The sequence below is a fragment of the Lissotriton helveticus genome, chromosome 7, assembly GCF_964261635.1.
Source record: "Lissotriton helveticus chromosome 7, aLisHel1.1, whole genome shotgun sequence".
Taxonomy (NCBI): Eukaryota; Metazoa; Chordata; class Amphibia; order Caudata; family Salamandridae; genus Lissotriton; species Lissotriton helveticus.
In genome coordinates, this window is record NC_136068.1 from 553,327,056 (window position 1) to 553,349,794 (window position 22,739).

General features: G+C 42.0%; 1 protein-coding gene across 1 annotated transcript in view; it reads right to left on the reverse strand.

Moving 5' to 3' along the window:
- LOC144768737 (integrin alpha-M-like) overlaps nucleotides 1–22,739 on the reverse strand; it is a 364,452-nt gene that overhangs the window by 124,656 nt on the left and 217,057 nt on the right. The window contains exons 18-19 of the mRNA XM_078652620.1: nucleotides 13,346–13,477; nucleotides 8,289–8,362 (exon numbers count right to left, since the gene is read on the reverse strand). Of these exons, the coding sequence (XP_078508746.1) occupies nucleotides 8,289–8,362; nucleotides 13,346–13,477 (206 nt within the window). The remainder of the gene's footprint in view (nucleotides 1–8,288; nucleotides 8,363–13,345; nucleotides 13,478–22,739) is intronic.

A 22,739-nucleotide genomic window follows, 5' to 3' on the forward strand; every position in this document is an offset into this window, starting at 1 on the left:
TAATTCATTTAAAATAAATTTACATTTATTTTATTTTTACCCTGTACGCCTGTACCCCAAAAACCCAAAACTGACCCTGAACCCTAAAAATACCCCTGTACCCCAAAAACCCAAAACTGACCCTGAACCCTAAAAATACCCCTTTACCCAAAAACTGAAAACTGACCCTGAACCCTAAAAATACCCCTTTACCCAAGAACTGAAAACTGGCCCTGAACCCTAAAAATACCCTTTTACCCAAAAACTGAAAACTGACCCTGAACCCTAAAAATACCCCTTTACCCAAAAACTGAAAACTGACCCTGAACCCTAAAAATACCCCTTTACCCAAAAACTGAAAACTGACCCTGAACCCTAAAAATATCCCTTTACCCAAAAACTGAAAACTGACCCTGAACCCTAAAAATACCCCTTTACCCAAAAACTGAAAACTGACCCTGAACCCAAAAAATACCCCTTTACCCAAGAACTGAAAACTGACCCTGAACCCTAAAAATACTCCTTTACCCAAAATTAATTAACATTATTTAATTACCAATTAATTATTAATTAACAATAACAATAAAGTAAATATATTAGCACATTAGCTATAATTAATTTAATTTACTAATTAATATTAATTTTTCCCAAATAATTAATTAACAATAAAAAAAAAAATATATATTAAAAAAGTACTCTAATTAATGTAATTAACTAATTAATATTAATTATTTACCAATTAATTATTAATTAAAAATATGTACAAAATTATATTAATTAATTAACTAATTAATATTAATTAATTACCAATTAATTAATAATTAAAAATATGTACAAAATTATATTAATTAATTAACTAATTAATATTAATTAATTACCGATTAATTATTATTTAAAAATATTTCCAAACATATATTAATTAAATAACTAATTAATATTAATTATTTACCAATTAATTATTAATTAAAAATATTTACAAACATATATTAATTAATTAATTAATTATTATTAAATTACTTCCCACCCTATTCCCCTATAAACCCACAACCCGCTCTAATACTAAAACGCAAAATGTTAACAAAATTACTAATTTTCAAACATACATTTCTAAACATATTTAGCAAACATATAAACAACAAAATGATATACATAACACTAAACAACAAAATTTTGATATTACTAACATACATACCTTAATCTCGATATTCTGTCTGTCGATATTATGGCACATCGATATACTATACCATCGATATTAAAACATCGATATTATTGTATATCGATATTTTAATTTTGATATTTTGTCTGCCTACCGAAGGGTGGTGCTTCTTTCAACATGTTAACATTGGCATATGCCTGACTGCCATATTTACCATACCTTTAAGTTCCTAGTGTATGGTACCACTGCGTACCAGGGCCTGTAAGTTAAATGTCACAAGTGGACTTCAGTACTCTTTGTGCCATTCACTATAGGGGCAATGCACACATGACTGTAGGGCTGCCACCAGTACCCTAGCTGTGCAGGTTTAAACTGCAAACTCGAGCTGTCACAATAACCCCTTTTGAAAGGCCTGAATCCTCCTTTTAAATTAGAATGAGTAACCTGTGTATTTGTCTTGCATGTCTGTATGACAAGGAGTAAGGTATTAAAATATAGGGCTTCTAAAAGTTTAATGTTAAACATGTCCGTACTGTGTAAAAGTCCTCAGAGCTATTATCACTGTAGCAGGGGTAGCAGTTCCATAGGAAAGCCTTGGGATAAACAGAGAATTTATTAGTGTCTATCTCTGCGTTGGAAGCAGCTACTGAGTTCATACCTGGATTATTTTAAATGATTTATTACATGCCTAATTCATTGCTAAAGTCAGATTTCTAATAAAAAAATGTAAGCAGGTATTTTTAGAAAAGTTACCTGTTGCCTGTCTAAACCTCTACAAGTGTATCTACATGAGCTACTAACTATCACCCAGGAGCCACATGGCTCCCCTGCTAGACTTGCTCTCAGAGCTAAGATAAATACCTTGGGAGTTAGGAAGTGTTCTGATTCTCTGACAAGTTGACCATCTGGGCTATGCCTAAAAATGTTTTAATTTCAAAGGGACATACCCTCTCACAGGCAAATGAAGCTAATAAATGGGCCTGCCCCCTTCCTTTGCCCACCTAGCCAGTTAGGCACCAGGTCCAGTGGGAAATAAGCTGCCCCAGAACTGGTTTGAGTGACCACAGAGGAGGGGCTGCTCAGTCCCCTGACCCCACCACTAGGGTAAGACAGGAGCTCCGTGGAAGGGATGAAAGGTTCTGCCATGTTGGCTTTCATCAGAGAGGGGCACAGATGATTGATTACAATATAACACACAGGAAGTTCTGCAAAAGTAGATGGGACACCGCTGAGAACATTCACCCCACTGGTTAAGGAGTGGCCAGGAGTTTCCGCTACCCACAGACTGGCATTGTGCGGAAATGTCATATCAACAGCAATCTCCTCAAATCACTTCTTGACTAGTGGAAGAACAGAAGTGGAATGATCCTGCTTTTTCTGCCCTGAGAAGAATCCTGAATACTAGAACTGCTCTCCGTCTTGTACCCATGAGAAAGAAGGGGGCACCAAGAGTCAGTTGGCTGACCTCCTGTTTGACCTACAGGGCTAAAACAAGCTTCAGGAGGCCTTTTTCCTGCTTCTCCAGCTGACCAGTTCTAACTGGGCTTGCCATAGGCCCCACTGCTTACCTCTGCTGGAGTGAGTGTTGACTCCTCAAGTGCTGTCTCTAGGATTTTAGACACTTGTAGGTATTAAAGTGTACTCTTCCTAACAAATCCTGAAACCGGGGACTTAGAAAAGTTTCTCGGATTTTTTGCTCTGAGAACTGGCAGGGGAGGTGGACCAACCTGCCAACCTGATTCGACGAAGATGCTCTGTGCCAAAGATTCAGATTGCTGCCGTCGCGTTGTTCTCTGCAGAAACAAATCTGTTTCAGCAGGACCATACAGAGCTACAAGTTTCAGCATTGATCCCCTGGAATTATCTGGGCTCCAAAAAAGTCATATGGTAGAAATCTTTGCCGGGAGAAGGCAAGAAAAGTATCTGGCTGAAAAGGGACCTTCTCTGGCTGCCAAATTTAAATTTCTACCACACTGACATTTCCCAGCAAAAGTCGATGGCTTTACCAAGACCTCATCCAACAGCTATCTGACGACATGCAGCACTCTTCGCCACAGTGTGCTTTCTTGCCCCACTGAAGAATTCTGGCTTCCTTTCCCGAGATTAAGGACCTGATTTAGATCTTGGTGGATGGGTTACTCCATCACAATGGTGACAGATTTATCGTCCGCCAAAATATAAGTCCAATTATATCATCATCACTAACTAGTTCTGTTATAAGAAGTAGCTATGGGTCACGCTATATTATTGAGTTAAATTTAAAAACTCCAGAAGGGCTGAATGTAGAAGAGGATTTTTATACACATTTATAGAATTGGAAAATTATGTGCTAAAGTGAGTCCTCCATGACTGCAAGTAATGATTTTAATGTCATTTGTAAGTTTAGCTTAGTTTTACTTTTATGTTTTGAGCACTGTACAGAAAGAAAGTTAGTAGGATTTTGATTTAAAATACGCACCATGCTTGTAAATGCCCACTTGGGCTCAATCACATAATAACAGGCAGCGATATGGTGCATCTATACGAGTTAGCGCTACTGAGCAAAATTACAATGTAAATATCCGTGTTGAGAAACGGTATACATACCCACAAATGCCCACTTGGGCTTAATGACACAATATTAAGTAATGTTATGATGCATTTGTAAGAATTTGTGATACTGTAAACAAAAGTAAATTGTGAAAATACATACAAGAGACACTGGTCCCAACATTAACATGTTTAATTGCACTATGCGCAATGTAATGAATTAACATTTGGTGAATGTGCACGCAGTAGTAAAAGTACAATAATTTACTATGTGTAAGATTACAGAAATGCATCAATCTCAAATGAATTGGGGTGCGTTTTGATACTAAAAGAAGAGAAGAAAAAAATTATAATCAATATGATTGTAATGATTGTAATTTGTGTAAAAACTACAAGTCTTTCTTCACTATCACTCAGGGTGGTAGTTGTCACATGATTGCACACAAAGAGAACTTTAAATGGTGATTGTTTGTATGCCTCGGCAATGGTGAACAAGGCTGCTGCGCAGCCGCAAAGCGTTCAATGGTGGCTGATTAAAGGCTTTCAAAGAGCATCTTCACATGGCGTCGTCATCCCTGCCAAAGGGGATATTACTTTGATTGGACGGACCCTCTCCCACGGGGTACCTTGAGGTGACGCGTCCTTTGATTGGGAGGCAGTGGATATTCACGGGAGACATATGTATTCAAATTTGTATATAAAGGGATGCAGATCCTCCAGGCCTCTTGGCCCGCAAGGGCAAAAAAGAGTTTTTAAAAATGTTGCTGCAAATGTGCAACAGGGTTTCTAATCCGAGGTAAAAAAAAAAGTGCTGTTTTCTTTTCCTGCGCTTGTATTTATTATAGCCTCAGGGTGAGCCAAGACTTGGTGGAATACTACAAAAATAGGAGCGGGGAGCCACTCCTGGGGCATATAAAAGCCTCAGGGACCTCCAACTCCCTGGGGCTAATGTGTATTAATGAAGTGGGGAGGCTTGAGTGGCATGCCACGTCCCCAGGGCATTCTAAAATATGTATGTGGGTGGGCTCGGTGGACCCACCAGCAAACAGGGGACCACCACCTCCCTGGGGAAGAACACAGTGAAATAATGCATGGAGGGCCCATGGGCCCCACCGCAGCCCCAGGGACCGTCACCTCTCCAGGGCACTTGGAAATATGTATGTAGGCAGGCCCAGCCTTAGGGACTAGCAGCTCCCAAGGGCAAACCACAGCAGCCCACCACAATCCCAGGGACTGCTACATCCCTGGGGCAGATTACAGTAAAATACTGGGGGCCTGTACAGCTCACCTGCAGCACCGGGGACCGCCCCTCCTTGGGGGTGAAATAAAATAATGTTGGGGGCCAGTCGCAGGGGCCTTGAGGTTCCCACTGTGATCCCATTGCACACTAGTGCCCTGGGGGAACCAATGACACATGGCCGGTCCCGGGACATAGGTCCCCGGATTCGAAATCAGCCGGGGGTGCTGCATGCTCCCTCCCCTATTCAATGAAGGCCGGGCCTGGGGAATATGGTCCCGAGGCAGAAATCGGCCCATGGAGTGGGGCTGCGCAGCCCCCCTCATCCATATATATTGTATATATTTAAAGGTCAGGCTCTGGGAGATGGAGCATGGGGCCAAAATCAGCCCATAGATCGGGGGCCGCGTGGCTCCTTCCCATTGAGTTATGGCTGGGCCCTGGGTAATGGGATCCTTGGGGCCATACGTGGCCAGGGAGGGGGGCTGCTCGACCCCTCTTCCAATTAATATATTTGGCCTTGGGGATGTGGTGGTCGATGAGGCCTCAGGGGTCCACACTGCCCTCCTCAAAAATGTTTAAATAAAGAACCGGGCAGGTGGCGGTCCCCAGGGCCTGGGAAGGTCCACATGGCCCACCCACATTCAAACAAATATAAGCCCCGAAGATGTGGTGGTCCCTGGGGCATACCAATGTCCAGGGAGGAGGCGCTCAATGCACCCCCTCCTTCAATTTTAAGATAAATTAACATGCCGCCAGGATCTCTCACGTTTTGGGGCTTTTCTCTAAACAAGCGAGTAAGAAAGTGCTTGTTTTTTTTCTTTCATTTTTGCCACGACACTCATGCATCCACTCACAGACCCACTGAGACACACAACTATTTACAGACATATGCAGAGACTCATGCACTTACTCACAGACCCTTAAACAGCCATGTTCAGGCTATTTCAGACACACACACACTGTGACACTCATCCACTCACTCAGACACCCACTGAGACTTACTCTAAAAGGTTACAGTTAGAAAATAAATTTAAACATTTTTAGAAATTCACTTAAAAAAAACAAAGTTTACAGGGACGTTATAATTAGGAAATATAATTTAAAAAAACCTAAGAAATTCACTGAAAAATCAAAGGTTACCTGGGCATTATAGTTAGGCTCAGATTTCACTTGCATATGCATTCAGTACATGGACTTCTTTAAGCTGTGCAACAGTGATGTCACCTTTTTGGCTAGACACTGGATTCTCTGAGTCACCATTTAGATAGACGTGGACCCACAGCAGACAGGGCTAGCTGTGTATCTGACAGGCTACTAAACTGGTGGTTAGTATATACATTATTATCACATTTCCTTTCTTTATTCTCTGCAGAGTAACTATTTACTTGGTCCTGATGAATGCCCCTGAACACCTGGTTGTTGACGTCTTGAACTAGACTGCACTTGTGACTGGCAAAGAAATGCCTGTATTGTCCACTATAGGAAAAGATGTCCCCGAGCCCTAGACCGAGGCGGTGAATATAAGAGCCAGTTGGATGACTCTCTATTACAGCCACAGGGCCATAACAACTGAAGAAGCCTGTCTTGGAAAGTTGGTAGCCAAGTACGCCTGATTGGCACTGACCGCTGTAGTGGAACCTGGGTGACTGAGTCTTCACCTTTAAATGTTGCACCCAAGACTGCTGAACCCAGGAGAGTAATTAGAGTGCAGTTTGGTCACCCACCAAGGATGTTAAAGCCAGTTAAAGGGAACTACTGGTTTTGCTGTAACCGGAGACCAGTATACCGGTGACATCTGTTTTTTCGCTGGACTTCACCCGGACTTCCAGGAACATCAACCCCTGAGATCAAAGTCAAGCCAGCAAGTTTGAGGGCTCAAGAGTGACCACAAGAACACTTTGACACCGGGTCAGCATCCTTGAGCAACTTCAGCGTCCTGCATCCCTTTCATCAGGACTACTCCATTGATTCTGATGGTGGTTTGCCCATAGACCCTGGAAATGGACTGGAGACTGCTTTAACTGCAAGGTAACTGTTCAACTGGATGTTACAGATCCCGGTGACGGGCTCCATGATGAAGTTGGTCACTCCAAGATTATCTTTATAGCTGTTTTAAAATTACTTGCAATGGCTAACCTTAAACCACAAGTCGCAGTAGATTACAACAATTTATTGTGCTAAATGAAAATATGTGATCTATTGTTTAAAAAAAAATAAAAATCTCTGGAAACCTATGGTGAACTTTTGTCATTGAGGTGTCTATTTGAATATAACAATACAACTTCTTTTTTTTTGGTGTTTGATTTTTATTGTCAGGGCCTGGCTGCCTGAGCTGACCTTGGTCTGGCTTAAGATGTCATAGCCCTGTAGGTGTGACCTCCTCAGCCTAGGAAAGTGATTGGTGGTCTTGACCCACATGACAAGGGGGAGCACCACTGATAACCTCAGACCAGGGTGCTTCAGTTTTAAGGGCTTCCATCAAGTGATGCTTATCACAGAGTGAGGTAGGGGCAGCAGACTCAGTGACGCCATCACACTCTCTGACGAGTAAGGGACTGCTGCCTCCTAATTGTCTAACCCATAACAAGGTCAGCCACCTAGAGGATGTAGAAGTACCAATCATCCTGAAATCACCATGGCCTCCCTTCCACAACTCGAGATCGCCGCCAACGGCCCGTTAAGTTGTATTTTTTTTACTTTTGCTGTGTGCGTGCGTGTGTGTATATGTATGAATATATGTATTTGTGAGTGTGTTCTGTCAATGGGTGTGTGTATTTGTATATGTTTGGGTGTGAATACATGACTTTGAGTCAGTGAGTGTGCATGTGTGCACGGTGGACCTGCCCCCAACACCTGCTCGAATTTCCGGCCCCCACTGCTAGATTCTGAAGACCATTCATGTCTTTTGACCAACAAAGACATCAGATGTAAAATATCTACTCCTACTACATGAGTAGCTAGCATTCTTAAGTATCACACAAACGCCACTGTGCATGTTCCACAAAATCAATGGTATTGAGTGCGAAAAAGGTAATATTTCATCTACGTTATTTTCAAAAATTTCCAGCACACCTGTCCTCTGTATGTACACATTCTAATTGTGATGTTGACAGTAGATATAGACATGAAGCAAGGATGATTTCGATGTAAGGATACATCTATGGATTCAGAAGGACATATATAGTTTCCTGAGGAGCCTAGCATTGCCCTGTAAACTAAACCAAAAAGGACAACCTTTTATTTTCATCAATATATCTTATTGTCAAGCAGTCCAGTAGATTAGTAAGTAAGTATTTTATTTGGAAAAGGAAACGGAACACAAAAAAAATTATTGTACCTGTTTAACGTTTTGCTAACTTACATACATAGACGTGCTTGCCTTACCCAGAGTAATTAAAGGCGATCTTCAAGTAATCTTGACAGACTCCATCACTGCCACAATTCTTTTCAAATAAAAGCTGCATAAACAGAGAAACCAGTTTATTAGTGTTGAAGTAGACATATAATGGAGTTAGCTTGGCACAAAATGACAGAACCTGACAATATATGCCTGTAAAGGCATGATGGATGTATAATGGCAATTCATAATGTATGTAGGAATATCATCCTAAGCTGGTAACACCTAATCATAACATTGTTGTATATTGTATGTGAATAATTGAATGAATGAATGTATGACCTGTATAGCGCACTATCACACACCATTGAGAATCCTGGTGCTATGCTGGAAGGTATCATGACTTTCTGTGTGAGAATATATGGATATAGCCTTGGAAAGACATCGATTTAGATGAGGTAGGGACATAGTGGATCGAGGAGAGAAAAAGACAGGATTTAAGGCATTTTCTAAGGCATTTTTAAAATGTTGCTTTGGTGTTGATGAACTGGAGAGAGATGGGGAGTAGGTTCCAGGGTTTTGATCCCAGCATCATGAGTGATTTCCTTCCCTGAAATTTGAGTCTGTAGAATGAGTTCCTTAGAAGGCTGGTGTCGGAGGACCTCAAAGTTCTTTGTGTCTTATGGTGGCAGAACTTGGCGGTAAAATATTTGGGTCCAGAGTTGTTAAATGCTCAAAGACTAGTGGGAGGATTTTAAAAAGGTTTTTTTTGTGGATGGGTAACAAATGCAATTTCTTCAGGGCTGTGGAGGTAGAGCTATGTTTGGAGAGTTGCAGCCCCAGTATTGCTGTGGCATGTCAGATCATCTAGAGCTTGTGTATAAGTTGTTGGGAGGAACTAGCCTAGAGGCTATTGCTATGATCAAGTCTGGAAGTGATTAGAGCAAATACGACGGTTCCTGGTGGTGAGGGGAAGAAAGTGATTCCATTTTTGTAGGGACTTGACTAGATTGAAACCCGTGCCTCCCACTGCTACAACGTGTGGGAAGAATGATAGGGCGGTATCAACGGGACAGAGTTAGGAACGGGACAGATTTAGGCCATCATTAGGGGGGGGGAATAAATTGGATTTACCGAAGAGTAAAAGTTGTTTAGTTAGTATTGCATTTGAGGTGGTTGTTTTGCAACCAGCGAATGATATCGGAGAGACAGTTTTGAAAATTCGGTTCGGAGGTCAGTGATTTTTTTTCCAGATAGACAACCAGCTATGTGTCGTCACCATAGGAGGTAGTCTTGATTCCGTATAATGTGATCAGGGAGATGAGGGGTGCCATATAGATGTTAAAAAGGGCGGAACTGAGGGAAGATCCCTGTGGAACTACCATAGATACTGATATTTCATATGGGGAGAATCGTCCCAGGATGACTGTTTGTCACCTATCAGTCAGAAATGATTTAATCCAAGATAAAGGCTTATGCAAAATCCCTATGTCTTAAATACACTTTAGAAATATGTGGTGGGAGATGGTGTTGAACTCTGTGTAGAGATCCATCAGTACCAACACCACATTGTTCCCTAAAGTAATTTTTTGAGGTTTCAGGGATGTCAAGTAGAGCTAACTCAGTGAAATGCTGAGGTCTGAAACCAGATTGACTGAGATAAAATGCATTAGAATGTTCAAGGACAGTGATGAGTTTATGAGTTTACTAGTTTCTTGGCTAGTTTTGTTAAAAAGTGGATGGTGGGAGATTGACCTGAGATTTGTGAGGGTGGTAGGATCTGCTACGGGCTTTTTATAAGAAGTTTAAAAGATGTTTTACAACTGTGAGTTTCCATGTGGTGGGCACTTCAGCTGTGGCTAGGAATCGATTGAGAATCTGGTTGATAACTGGGTTGACGTTGTCTATGGCTGCATGCAGTATGAGAGGAGGGCAGGGGTCTTGTATTAAGGGGGATTTCCTGAATATATGTCAGACTGACCTGTGAGATGTTAATGATGTTGCTGGAGTGGGGTTTGACTGAATGGTCAGTTGTGGAGGAAGGGGTAAATCTCTGTTGTATGGCCTAGATCTTGCCCTCAAAGAAGGCGGAAGTCTGGTCACATTGGGCCAGGTCATCAGAGTTGTGGGCTGGACGACACTTGTTTCCTAACTGCTTGCAGTATAGTTTTTATTTCACTAGGGCAGGAGATAACAAGGGAGCAGTGTTTTGGCCTGCGAGAGTTGGTGACAACAGAAGGTGCGATGTTCATGGGTGTAAAGGTATGCCATGAATGGAAGGAATTAAGGTTGTCATCAATTAACCTCCCAGTAGTGGTGGGAGTGGTGATAAAGAGATGGCTGCAAAGGTTAGGTTTGGTCTTTATGGTTCCCCAAATTCGTATGGGCGGTGGGGGATTCGACTTTTGCCCGGGAGGGGGATTCTAGAGGTTGATTGTAAGATTAAAAGAAATCAAGAAGTGATCTGATCATGATTGAATAATGGGATCCCCAAGTGTTAAGCATGGGTTGTTGGTACAGATTCCATCAAGAGTGTGCCTCAGCAAGTGGTGGGGTTGCGATAAGTTGAGGGAGACCTATTATCTTTAGAATGTCTGGGAAATTTGCAGCTTCCGGGCTTTCCGGGCTATCAAAATGGTAATTGACTTTGCCAGGAACAGTAAAATTAGTGTAGTGTATAAGAAGGGGGAAAGTGCCTCTCCAAATGAGGCTAGGAAGGTGGGTCCTGGATCTGGGGGGGGGGCGATAGAGTAAGCAGCCAGCAAAAGAATGAAAAGGATTGATTTTAAAGCAGAAGCCTAAGCTCTTGCTCCTTTAGGGGAGTCAATCTCGAAAGAGCTGCATTGGAAATTATCTCTGAAAATGATAGCAAAGCCACCACCTTGACCCTCCTCTCTATCCTGTGCCAGAATTGTATATCTGGGGGGAGGAGTGTGACTACAACAGGGTTGCACCCAGGTTTGAGTCAGGATTCAGTGATAAAGAATGAAATCCAGTTTGTGGTCAATGATTAACTCATGGACTACTTGTGCATGTTTATAAAGTGACTGAGTGTTTAAAAGACCACCAGAAAGAGATATATGGGAAGACAAGGGACGATGTAGGGAAGAATGCAGGGGAGTAGGGAGTAGCTCATATGGAAGACCAAACTCGCCCCTGCAACCAATGCAAGCAACTGGTCCCAGCAAGTATCTAGTATCCTAAATATGGCAATCACGCAAGAGCTTATTTCTAATGGATTTTAAAAAGACGGCAGTAAGTGACTTACCGCTTTGGGTTGAAAATAGTGGCCAGCGCTGGCCGCGGAATGGATGTAGACAAGTGCAGACAGGCTTGCCTTTAATGTTCCAGCAGCTGCAGTGTGTGCCTGCATATAAGGGAAGCTTCAGCTAGGCCCTGTCTCCTGAACTCCTCCTGGGCCCAAAAACTAGTGCAGCACCCTCAGGGTTGCAAGGGGGAGAGAAGCGTTTCCAGTGTCGACCGGTAGCGTTACCAGAGCTTTTTGAGTGTTGTCTAAGGTATTGTTAAAACTAAATGGTGGTGCAGTGATTAAAATGCAAAAAACGTGTGCAGTTTAGCCTTAGATTAATCTTAGACTCAACCTGCTTTCCTCCCACCAGCTAGCACCCACCTAAACATTTGATCTGCTTTCACCTCCAGCCAACATCCTCCCTTCCCACTGGGGGATTGCAACTAGCATGTGGAGCCTGTATAAATAAATATGTTTAACAGAAATCGAAGTATGCATGATTTAACAGATTTTCTTCAAAAATATGGTAGCTGATTAACTGAACAAGGTGTCGATTTCAATTACTCACTCTTTTACACTCCTCTTAGATACATATTTAAATCTGTTTATGTCCCCAGTCCCAAGGCCTTCATGGAGTCCCCTGAACTGCAAGCTCAATATAGCTATTTATTGGTTCCCATGTTCCACATGAGGAGAGATAGACAGTGGCCTTCTGGTTTTGACAGAACTCCAACCTCGCCCATGTTGGTCAGGGAGCGAATTTCATTGTGCAAATCTTTGACATATACATAATGGCTTTATATGTGGTTTTAATGTTACTTATGACACAGGCCATGCTGCATGTTAACTTGGGCATTGTTCGTCTATGAATTGAATGAACTGCACGGTTGAGGTAAAGCCTAGAAAACAGGCCTTATTTGTTTTACAGACTAAAATGATGGGCTAAACTGTCATGTTTTCTGAAGCTCATGTTGAAGGGAAAGGACATTCTGATTCAGTGAGGCACTTTCAGAAACAGGGTGGCTGAAATGCATCTTTAAGAAGATATGACCTTGCCAGTTCTGTCTTGAATGAAGGAGAAGAGATACCATAGCAGAAGGGTTCTCTGTGCTCTCTACAGTCTAAACAAAAGTATTGTTCACTGTTCTCTGTAGCAAAACAGAAGCTAAGCACAAACTCACTCCTCCTCACTCCAATTGATTCTCCTTAGATCACCATATGTATTAGAAACTTACAGAAGATGCCAGAGGTTGGGATGGGTTTCATGAAGAGACACAGGGTGCTTTACATGACGTATCAAAAATAAAATGACACAACTATGTTGTTAATAGTTATAATTTAGGCAAGGATTTGGGTAATGGTTTAGGGAGGTGTGATGAACTATGTGTGATTCACACCTATCTAGCAATTGTTTTTTTAACATAGCATTCGCTGCATTTTTATAATGTTATGATCATTCCTATTTATGTCAAATGCAGTAGAGCGTAATAAGTGATCATTTAATATAAAATAGCAATATTTGTGTTTGTGTATTGATTTTGAGATTCAGGTGGGGGGCTCTACCATATCACCTGTTTCTCTAATCTGCTCTAGTCCATCCCCTGGCGCAGTAAACAATCATCAATTGTGGGAGGGTACAAGATCCATGTTGGCAAATTAAATTGTGTGCACACACACACACACACACACACACATAGATATATTACATTTCAATCATTCTCTGTTATGTTCATTTACCCAGGCACAAAGGGGGCTTTATACCAGTCTGCATGAATCGGGCCCACCTTCTGTCAAAGCCCAGAGGCATGCAGAATCAGCATTGCTTTTGACTCCTTCGAAGACATATTGCCGTACCTGTTGAGCTACCCTCCTTGGAGAGCCCTCGCTGAGAATGCCATTGATGTTATTTGCAGCTGGGATTGGATCACCGTTAAAAGAAAAGTTCAAAGCTAGAGTTATAGGCAAAAGAGAGTCTTCCACACACACCTAGAGGAAAACAGAAGGAACACATTAAATTGTTGCAGACCTAGCAGGCAAGTACATGCCTCTGTATTGCTTCACTATATAACATCTCTAGTTACATTCTGCACACGCCCCATACCCCCCACCAATCTGTCATCATACCAACACCATGATTTATTACATGCCTTCAAACTGAACGGTTCATTCAGCCTCTGTAAAGATAGATTTATGTACAGTCTACCCACCAAAAAAAAACCGACTCTTGTTAACTATATTGGACAACATCATTATAACAGGAACTCGAACACTTGCACCCCTAATCATAAACTGCGCCCTCTTCTCCCAAGCCTTCTTCCTGCTACAAGACACACTCAAGGTCGCCTCCTCATAAGCCAATGTCACTCTCTCCTTATTTGAACATGTAACAATTAGCATCCCTCCCACCCTCCACCTGTACTCCTGTACTGTCTCCCATGAGGCCCAACATGACCATTCTTTGATGCTCTTTTGACAGCATAGCTCCACCAAAGAAAAAGCTAGATCCCTCAAAGCACTCTGTAGTGCATAATGACATGGACAGATTCCTGTGACAAATAAGTCCTCTTGATCTAACCGACATGGGCTTTATGTCGCCTTTGTAGCTGTTCTTTTGGGCTTAGGAAAAATATTGCATGTTTTACTGTTTCATTATATCAGTATGGGGCTATGGGAAAGAAAACATCTTTATGTTGCACTTACCAAAGTTCCATTTGGGAAACCAATGTCCTGCGCCACTTTACATTTGTGTAAATACCATAAACTATATCTTCCAGCGTTAAAAGTAAAAAATAACCACCAAGGCATAGTTATATTTTCCATTTAATAAATATGAATGAAGTAAGCCTGTATAAACAAACAATGGTAAGACATATTTTATAGGCTTTCCTGATTATGTGGGGGAACAATATTGCTTTGTCACACGATCCTTGTTATTTCTTCTGTTGCTTGCAATGCTGTGCAAATTTGTTGCTTGTCTCCTTGCTGCTTTGAATTATGTGTGTCCTTTGGCAATTATCTTTAGGTATTCAACCCTTGTATTATAATTTATAAATCGAGGGGACCATACACGAATAACAGGTGCAATCTGCAACCAGTATTCTTGGTTCAAAAAACAAATTTTAGAAACAAACCGACTAATAGGTTGGCTCATAAAAGTCCTAAATGTTGTGGGTCGCAGCAGACCTAACTCTTGAATATTATTAAAGCATGCCACAAATTGAGACTCACTATGATCGAAGGCCATCACAAAGTTGGTGGACTGCTGGGGTCAGCACACCACCATGACTGTGATCTCTTTTAAATAAAGCAAACTCAGGGGCATATTCACAAGGTAATTGTGAAACGTGGTGTTCAGCAAGCATTGCTAATGCCAAGCTCCACCATTCTGAAAATGCAGGAATACACCGTGTTCACAAGAATGCGGTGCACTCCTGTGTAGCTGCCTAGCGGCAACGTAGGCACCCTTGTACCATAGCGCAAGGGAGTGTGCATTGGGGGAATGATTATTTATGTGCAGGAAGGTGGCCCTTCCAGCACATAAACAATCCAGAATGGTAATTTGTTAGACCTATGTGTGCGGCATTGTGCTGCACACATAGAATTTGCAAATCGTAATGATTTAAATAAATGTTTATGTGCAGGAAGGGACATCTTCCTGCACATGAACAATCATTTATGGCGATTTGCTGTTTCTATGTGGGCTGCACAAAGCAGCACACATAGAAACTGCAAAAACAAGGAGAAATTAAGCATTTCTCTTCCTTTTCACCATGTTATTAGCAGGTTTTCCTTGGTCTTAATGTTGGGGCTGCCTCCTATTTATAGCACCCTTGTAAGTAGAGGTCAGCATCAAAATCAATGGGTGTTGTGGTGGAACGCCCACCGCAACACCCATTGTATGTCCCTTTCACACTGAGTGTAGCGTGCAAGGGGGCCTTATTTACAAGACGGCTTCAAGCAACTTCAAGTGGCTTAACGCCGCCTTGTAAATAAAGCGAAGGGTTTATCGCCATAGGAAGTCATGAAAAGTGACATTTCTGTGGGAATAGATGCTTGTAAATATGCCTCTTTGTTTTTAAAGGAAACAGATGAGCCATTAAAAAAAATAATAGCTTTTTGTTTGTTTGTTTGAGAGTTGGCACTGGTCTCCTGGACCACTGGCTATTCCCCAACAACTTTTTTTTAACTCACAAAAGGGAACACGTCCAAGGGAATCCCTTCCCTCCTGCAAATGAGTAACCATCTATTTTGACTTCACTGTAACTTTTCAATGTTTTGCTACCATATTTTGGTAGCAAAATATTGATACACAGCATATGGATCCAGTATTTGGATGACAATCCTACAACACACTGCATCTAGGTGAAGAATCAGTAGCCATTAGCAATCCCATTTTAGGGGTTGGAAAAACTTTTTCAACTCCGAAAATGGGATTAGTACATCTGAAGAAAGAGCCTTCGGTAAGGCTCTTTCTGGTGTATACTTTTTCAGCCTGCAAACTCCTCACCTTAGAAGACTCCTGAGCCACCGGACAGGATCACAAAACCTTTCTTCAGCAGTGCTCTTGCATGCCTCTAGGTTGCACCTTGCAGATCCCTGTTGGTTCTGTACTGCTAAAGAAGTTACAAAGCTGCAGCCTGTGTGAGCTGACATCAGTTTCTTATTTTTTAGTATCCATCGTATCAGATCTGGAGCATGATCAAACGTTGGTATCATTGTGCTGAATACTAACATGGGACCATTTTAGATTCTAAAAAGAGAACACTCCACTTTCACTGAATGGGGAGGTGGAAGGCAGTGAGTTAGAATATATGCCATTTAGAGCTTTACTGAATGTAAGTAACTTGTCATTCTGATGGAAACATATAAACACAGATTCTTCACTGTAGAATAGATACCAAAGAAGTAACTACACACGTTAAGAGTCTCTGGGGTAGACTCAGACCAAACAGTTCAGCAGGAAAAGTGCCCCTCACACCGGCCAGACTGTCATTGCCTTAGTGCTTCATACATACAATGACACCCATGTTGCAGCTTGAAAGATGTCAAGGAAAGCAACTCCACCAGCCAACATAGCGGTAGGAGCGCTAGCCCTGACAGAATGGGTTCTCAGACCTTCTGTGGGTTGCTTCTCAGTCATTGTGGTAGGTCTTGATGAAGAGGACTATCCACCTCAACAGGGTTGTCTTCTGGACTGACTTCCCCCTTTCTACTAATCGAGAATCCCACAAAAACCTAATGGTCCACAGAGTTCCTTGGTGTGATCAATAAAAATTCTCAAAGCCCTTTTGGGCTCCATCCGATGAAGCTTCTTCTTCTGTTTTGAATTGTGAGCGGGAGCAAAGAACACTCATGTAATGATGCACTGCACAACATGGAAGGGAGTCATGAAATTTTGCAAGAATGCTGCCTGAGACCAACTTGTCTGTAAAAAAGGTGGTGTAACTTGGTTGCACTGAATGTACCTGGAGAACACTTGCTTAACTAGCTAATGTAATCGCAATCAGAGAGATGGTCTTTTAGGTAGGAAAATGAAGCAAGCAGCTATGCATTGGCTCAAAGGGCGTACACATGAGAAATGACGAGGCCAAGTTAAGTTCCAACTTTGGCATCACATATGGCTTTGAATGGTGTGTGTCAAACCTTTAATAACTCTCACTGGTTTATGCGATTTAAACAAGGATGGTCGGTTCGAAAGGTAGAACGTCTAAAAAGTTTATAAATAACTTTTGAGGGTGACCACCTCAAGAGCTTGAGAATCAAAGATAAAACAAACAAAAGACATCTTACAGCCTTGATTGTAAAGAATCAGTCTTACAGTGCCACATTGGGCCCCAAATTTTTCTCAGTGCCTGGCATAAATGGATTTTGTGGAAGGCGTCTGGCATAAATGATGACATCCACCACTTCAGGTGACGGATAAATTGCAGTCAGCTGCCACCATTCAATCTCCACGCACGTAGGTGTAGATTGCACAGATCCTGGTGGAAGACCTTGCAATGTGGCTGCAACTGTAGTTCCTCATAAAGTGGTACAATGATCAAAGGAGAGGTGCTCAGGCCTAGAAGTTCCTGCTAAAACACTCTGTTGACAAAATCCTGTGAGACTAGGATGTCTTTGTTCTTGATCTTTTTTAGAACCTTGGGCAGGAGAGGCAGGGAGAGGAAGCATATTGGAGTCTTGATGCAGCATCAAAGCATCACCTAAACAGTGCTCTTGTGTAAACTCTAACAAACAAAACTTTTGGCCATTGCACATTCTGGATGGTGACAACAAGATCTAGCCAAGATTCTTCCTCTTGTGCCAATTTGGGATGTAGACATCACTTGTCATCTGCTGCATGCCACCTGCTCAGCTTGTCCACTCTGTTATTCAGTGACCCTGCCAGGTGGTTCTCTAGGGCAATGCCTTGGTGCTACAACCAACCACAGAGCCGTTGAGCCTAATAGCATGGGGTACAGGACCTCATGCTGAGCTGCTTATTGCAATACCACATGGCAGTGGTGTAGTGCATGAGAACCTGCCCCAGCCTTCCCTTAATGGATGACAGGAAGGCCTTCAGAGGCAGACAAATGGCTCACAATTCCATCAGACTGATGTGGAACCAGGCTTCTGATAGAAACCGGAGTTCTCTGACCTCCACCTTCCCCAGATTACCTACGCAGCCCATCAGGGACAAACCCATCATTAATGTCAGCTCTGCATGAAAAAGGGAGAAGGGCCTGCTGCAGGGACAATTCTAGTTTAACTGCCACCACTGCAGATCATGAGGCATCTCCTTTGAGATCTGGATGACATCTATCAGGTTTCCTTGATATTGGGCCCACTGGAACTTAAGATTACATTGTAGAGCCCACATGTGCCAACTGGTGTAACTAATAAATACGATGCAGAACATATGTGACTCAGCACTCAAAACTACTTTCCAATTATATTTTGCACTTGCAACTAGACCTGACAATCATTTCAGAATGAATTACAACAGTCACACGATTCACAGACTCATAGTGTTGTAGCCATAGCCAAAACATTTCATCCCATTCGAGACTTCTTCAGGGCTTTTATTTTCTAAATTCAGCAGATGCTGCATGATATGCCCAGTGTGAGTGCCCCAGCTCAACGTACTTTGAAGGGTCACACCCTATATAGGATGAAATGATTTTTACCCAGATTCGTTAAGGAAGGAAACCAAAGGATTCAGAGTTTATGGTATCTTTCAAGTTCTCATGCAAAAAAGACTACTGTATTCTGTGCTACATACAGAATCAATAACATAACAAGCCTTGAAGAAGTCCTGTATGGGATGAAATGCGATGGCTTTGGCTACAGAGAAATGACATTTTAAAAAAAGAAAAGATTGTGAATAAAGGAATTATTTTTTGAAGAAAAACAACACCTTGTGCCTGTGCATAATGTGACTTTGTAGAAATAACCCTGAAATTATTGTCTGATCTGGTTTCATGTGCTCAATATAATTGGAAAATAGTTTTGTGCTGAGTCATATATGTGCTACATGTTACTATGGAGTTTATCCTGTGGGGAAGGTTAAGATGACTTATCTTCCAAACTCGTGCACCTTTTTCTTTAACTTCAATATAACCTACTTCTGTGATAAGTGTAATAATGATTGCCTCCGTCTCTTTAGTAAATTACTAATATATATGATGCAGAAGGCTAAGAAACCTTAGCACTGCTCTATCCATGATCTAGGTATGAGGCTGAAACATCGGGCTCATGACTCAAATGTCCTTGACTCATTACTGTGGAGGGAAGGCCTGGAACTGTACTGTGTCCAAGACCGCTTCAATGAATTGAAGGAGTCAGGCATGACTTTGATTTGTTGATATTGAACACCAGCAGTCTCAGGAGGTTCACTGTTGCCTTAAGGTGGTCCACGACTTACTATGGTAAGCCTGTCTTCAACAGCTAGTCATTGAGATAGGAGACAATGCACATCCTCGACCTGTGAAGGGGGTAGAGGCCCCAGTATCACTTTTGTGAACATCCAATGGGTACAGGTGAGGCAAAAAGGGAGAGCAGCAAACTGAAAATGCTCCTAGTCTACTCTTAACCTCAGTTAACATCTGGGAGGCTGCAGGAGGGGTATAAGAAGATACACCTTCTGCAGGTTGATGGATACCATTCAATCACCTGGGTCCAGGGCAGATAGGATCTCAGCCAGCTTGAGCACTTTGAATTTGTCCTTCTGCTGGAAGGCATTCTGAGGCCAAATAGCCAATATAGGCCTAACACCCCTGTCCTTCTTTGAGGCAAGGACATAGCATGAGTAACAACCCTTTCCTCATTTTGACTTTAGGTACCCTCTTGATAGCACCATTAGAGAGTAACAATTGCACATCTTGAAGTAAAATGGACAGGTGCTCAACTGAAATTTGCTCTTATGGGGAAGGAATATTCGGTAAGACAAAAAGAAAAGGCAGGTCATAGCCATGTTTCATGATTTATAAGACCCATCTGTTGGATATGTTGGATCACCATCCTGGGAGGAAATGATGGATCCAGCCCATGTGGAAGGCTTGTACATAGTCAGGAAGCACTGTGGAACAAATCCACATGTGCAGACGAATTACAACACTGGTACTGACTCTCCAAGGCAAACAGTAGCATCAAGATCAGCACTTATAACATATTTATCTGCATTTTGCCCATCATGAACTGCCTGAGCCAAAGATCCTCTAAGGTCTTCTGGGAGAGCTGCAAGAACTCACTGGCCACGTCCCCAAGACATTTGTATAGAAAACCAGTAAGCAGACAGCGTTTACTAAATGCAATGCTAGACTGACTGAGGACAACATACATATGTCAAAAATCTTAATCCAATTGGATTCCTTATCCCAGAGAAGTGATGGGGAATCAGTTGGGATTCACCTGACTGGTTGAGGCTTGAACAACAAAGATCGTTGAGGTAGCATACTGTTTGATGAGAAAATCTTGGTCACCAGTTGCTGGTCGGTGACATCTGGACCTTTACCTTTTTACAGGTGGGCAGGAACAAGGCTTCTTCCAAGTGGCCATCAAGGTATCAGTGAAGGCCTCACTGAAAGAGAGCAAGGGCTCAGTGGTGGCTGGCCCTGGCTGCAAGATTTCTGTCAAGCATTTTGTTTTGGTCTCCAACTGAAGGCAGCTGAAAATACATAACCTCAACTGCCCCCAGAACCACTACTACAAAGGAGTAATTTTCTTCTATTGGTGGCCTAAGTGGTGAGTGAAGCCCTACCTTTGCGGAGAAGTATGAAGCTCATTGGCATCTTGCAAATCTGTGTAGAAGTCATCATCTGTTTAGTGAGGGGTGGAGGAATTCTTCTGCATCCCCACCATCATCATCCACATCCTGAGGTGTCTCTTGCCCTGAGTTACAGCCATAAAGATAATAGGACCTCTGCTGACATGTATGTCCTGGTAGAGGCCCTAGGTCAGATTAGGATGCATGATGACCAGTTGTGCTTTTGTGATTTTATAGCATAACAACAGTTGAGACCAAGACAAATTTGGTTTGGTGACTGAAATTGGTTTCAGTACCATATCCTCTTGCACCACTGGTGGCACTGGTACCAGTTTAAATGTGGAAGGGACCAACACAGGTCTTGGAGCTGGAACGGAAGTACATTGCCTATATTGGACTCCATGGGGGGCAGATGGTGCATAAGATGGATTTGCTGGTGGTAACCCGACTGGAGGCCCCTGTTGTTCGAGTCTGAAGGTGGACCAGAGGGAATTGAAAATGCTCTGAAAAAATCTGCTGCATGGTCTCCTTGAAGGCTTAATTCTCCTGAAGGCTTCGCTGATTTCCAGAGGAACTTGGGGCACACCGGGATCAATTGTGGAATCAGCTCTGCTACTGGTGACCGTGAAGGTGAATGTCCTACATTGAGGTACCCTTGTGCCTTCTCTTTAGGTTTAGAGTGGCAGGAATGGGTCGAATCCTACCTCACTTTTTTAAGCTGTGAGCTGGACTTTTGATTTTGACTTACCGGAGGACTGCTGGTGGGAATAGCCTCAGGCGCGGGACCGAGTGTGTGCCCATGACTTGGAGTGGGAGTGGGTCATATGCAAAGGCTGCAAGCTTTTGTGTTCAGGGACATACAGCTTCCCCTTTCAGTCCCAGACTGTCTTTGGGTGCATGAAGACCAATTTAACACACAACTTCCAGTCTTGGCCCAAACCTAGACACCAGAGACACACTCACGTGAGTCCGTAACCAAAGTCTGCTTTCTGCAGTTACAGCATAGTTCAAAACTACTATCTTGGGTGGGGTCATTGTCTCTTAGCAGACAGGAATTTGTTTTAGAACTCACCAGAATACTGACAAGATTGGGAGTGCTGCTCCAGGTGTGTGTCGGAAGGAATAGAAAGAAAGAAACTTATGTCAGCATGCATGGATGGCGCTTACATGTGACCGCGCTCCATCACTTCAGGGAAAGTATGGTGCCAACACAGAGATACACTGTGCCACTAAGGGAGAAGTATCCATCAGAAAAAGCACTTTTACAGCTGCAAACGCTAAATTGTAGCATTTGTGATCGTAAAAATGCTTAGTATCTCTGGCCCTAAGTGAGGTACCACAATGCAAAACTTAACTTCTACCTTATTTCCCTGATTATGAAAAAGGGACCTTAACAACCATGCATTTTCTTTAATGATTCCTGAAATCAAAAACTCCTCCACAACCTAAATGAAAACAAAGTTGAGAAAGATGTGTTTTTAACTTTGACAAACGCTAATTCCATTGTCTACTTCTTAATATTAATTGTAGTAGGGATAGAAGTAGTATTAATCATAGGAACATTATTGTTATTCTTTTTTTATTGCAGTTGCATTGTTATTCTTCTTATTCTTAAAATTCTTAGTATTAATTGTATTATTAGTAGTTGCAATACTGTTTCATGTGTGAGAAATTTAGATTAACTATCAAAAGATGTTAAAATGGTAATATGTCTAAAAGAAACAGACTGTCTATTAATATTACTAGTAAACAAATATAAAATTCAAAATCAAAAACATAGAACCATTAGGTATAACAGTAAAGATTGTATAAATTAAAGGTAGATGAAAAGCGTTAGATAAAATTAAAACAAAAAGAAAATTAGACAACTACTGTAGAAAATATTGGAATATTGGTCTGTAGGAACAACAACAAATTTAAACAAAACAATGTGTTGTTAATTTGAAATTTAGCGGGCTTAGAACCCTCCTGGACAAAATAGGACCAGTAGAACTGTTATAATTT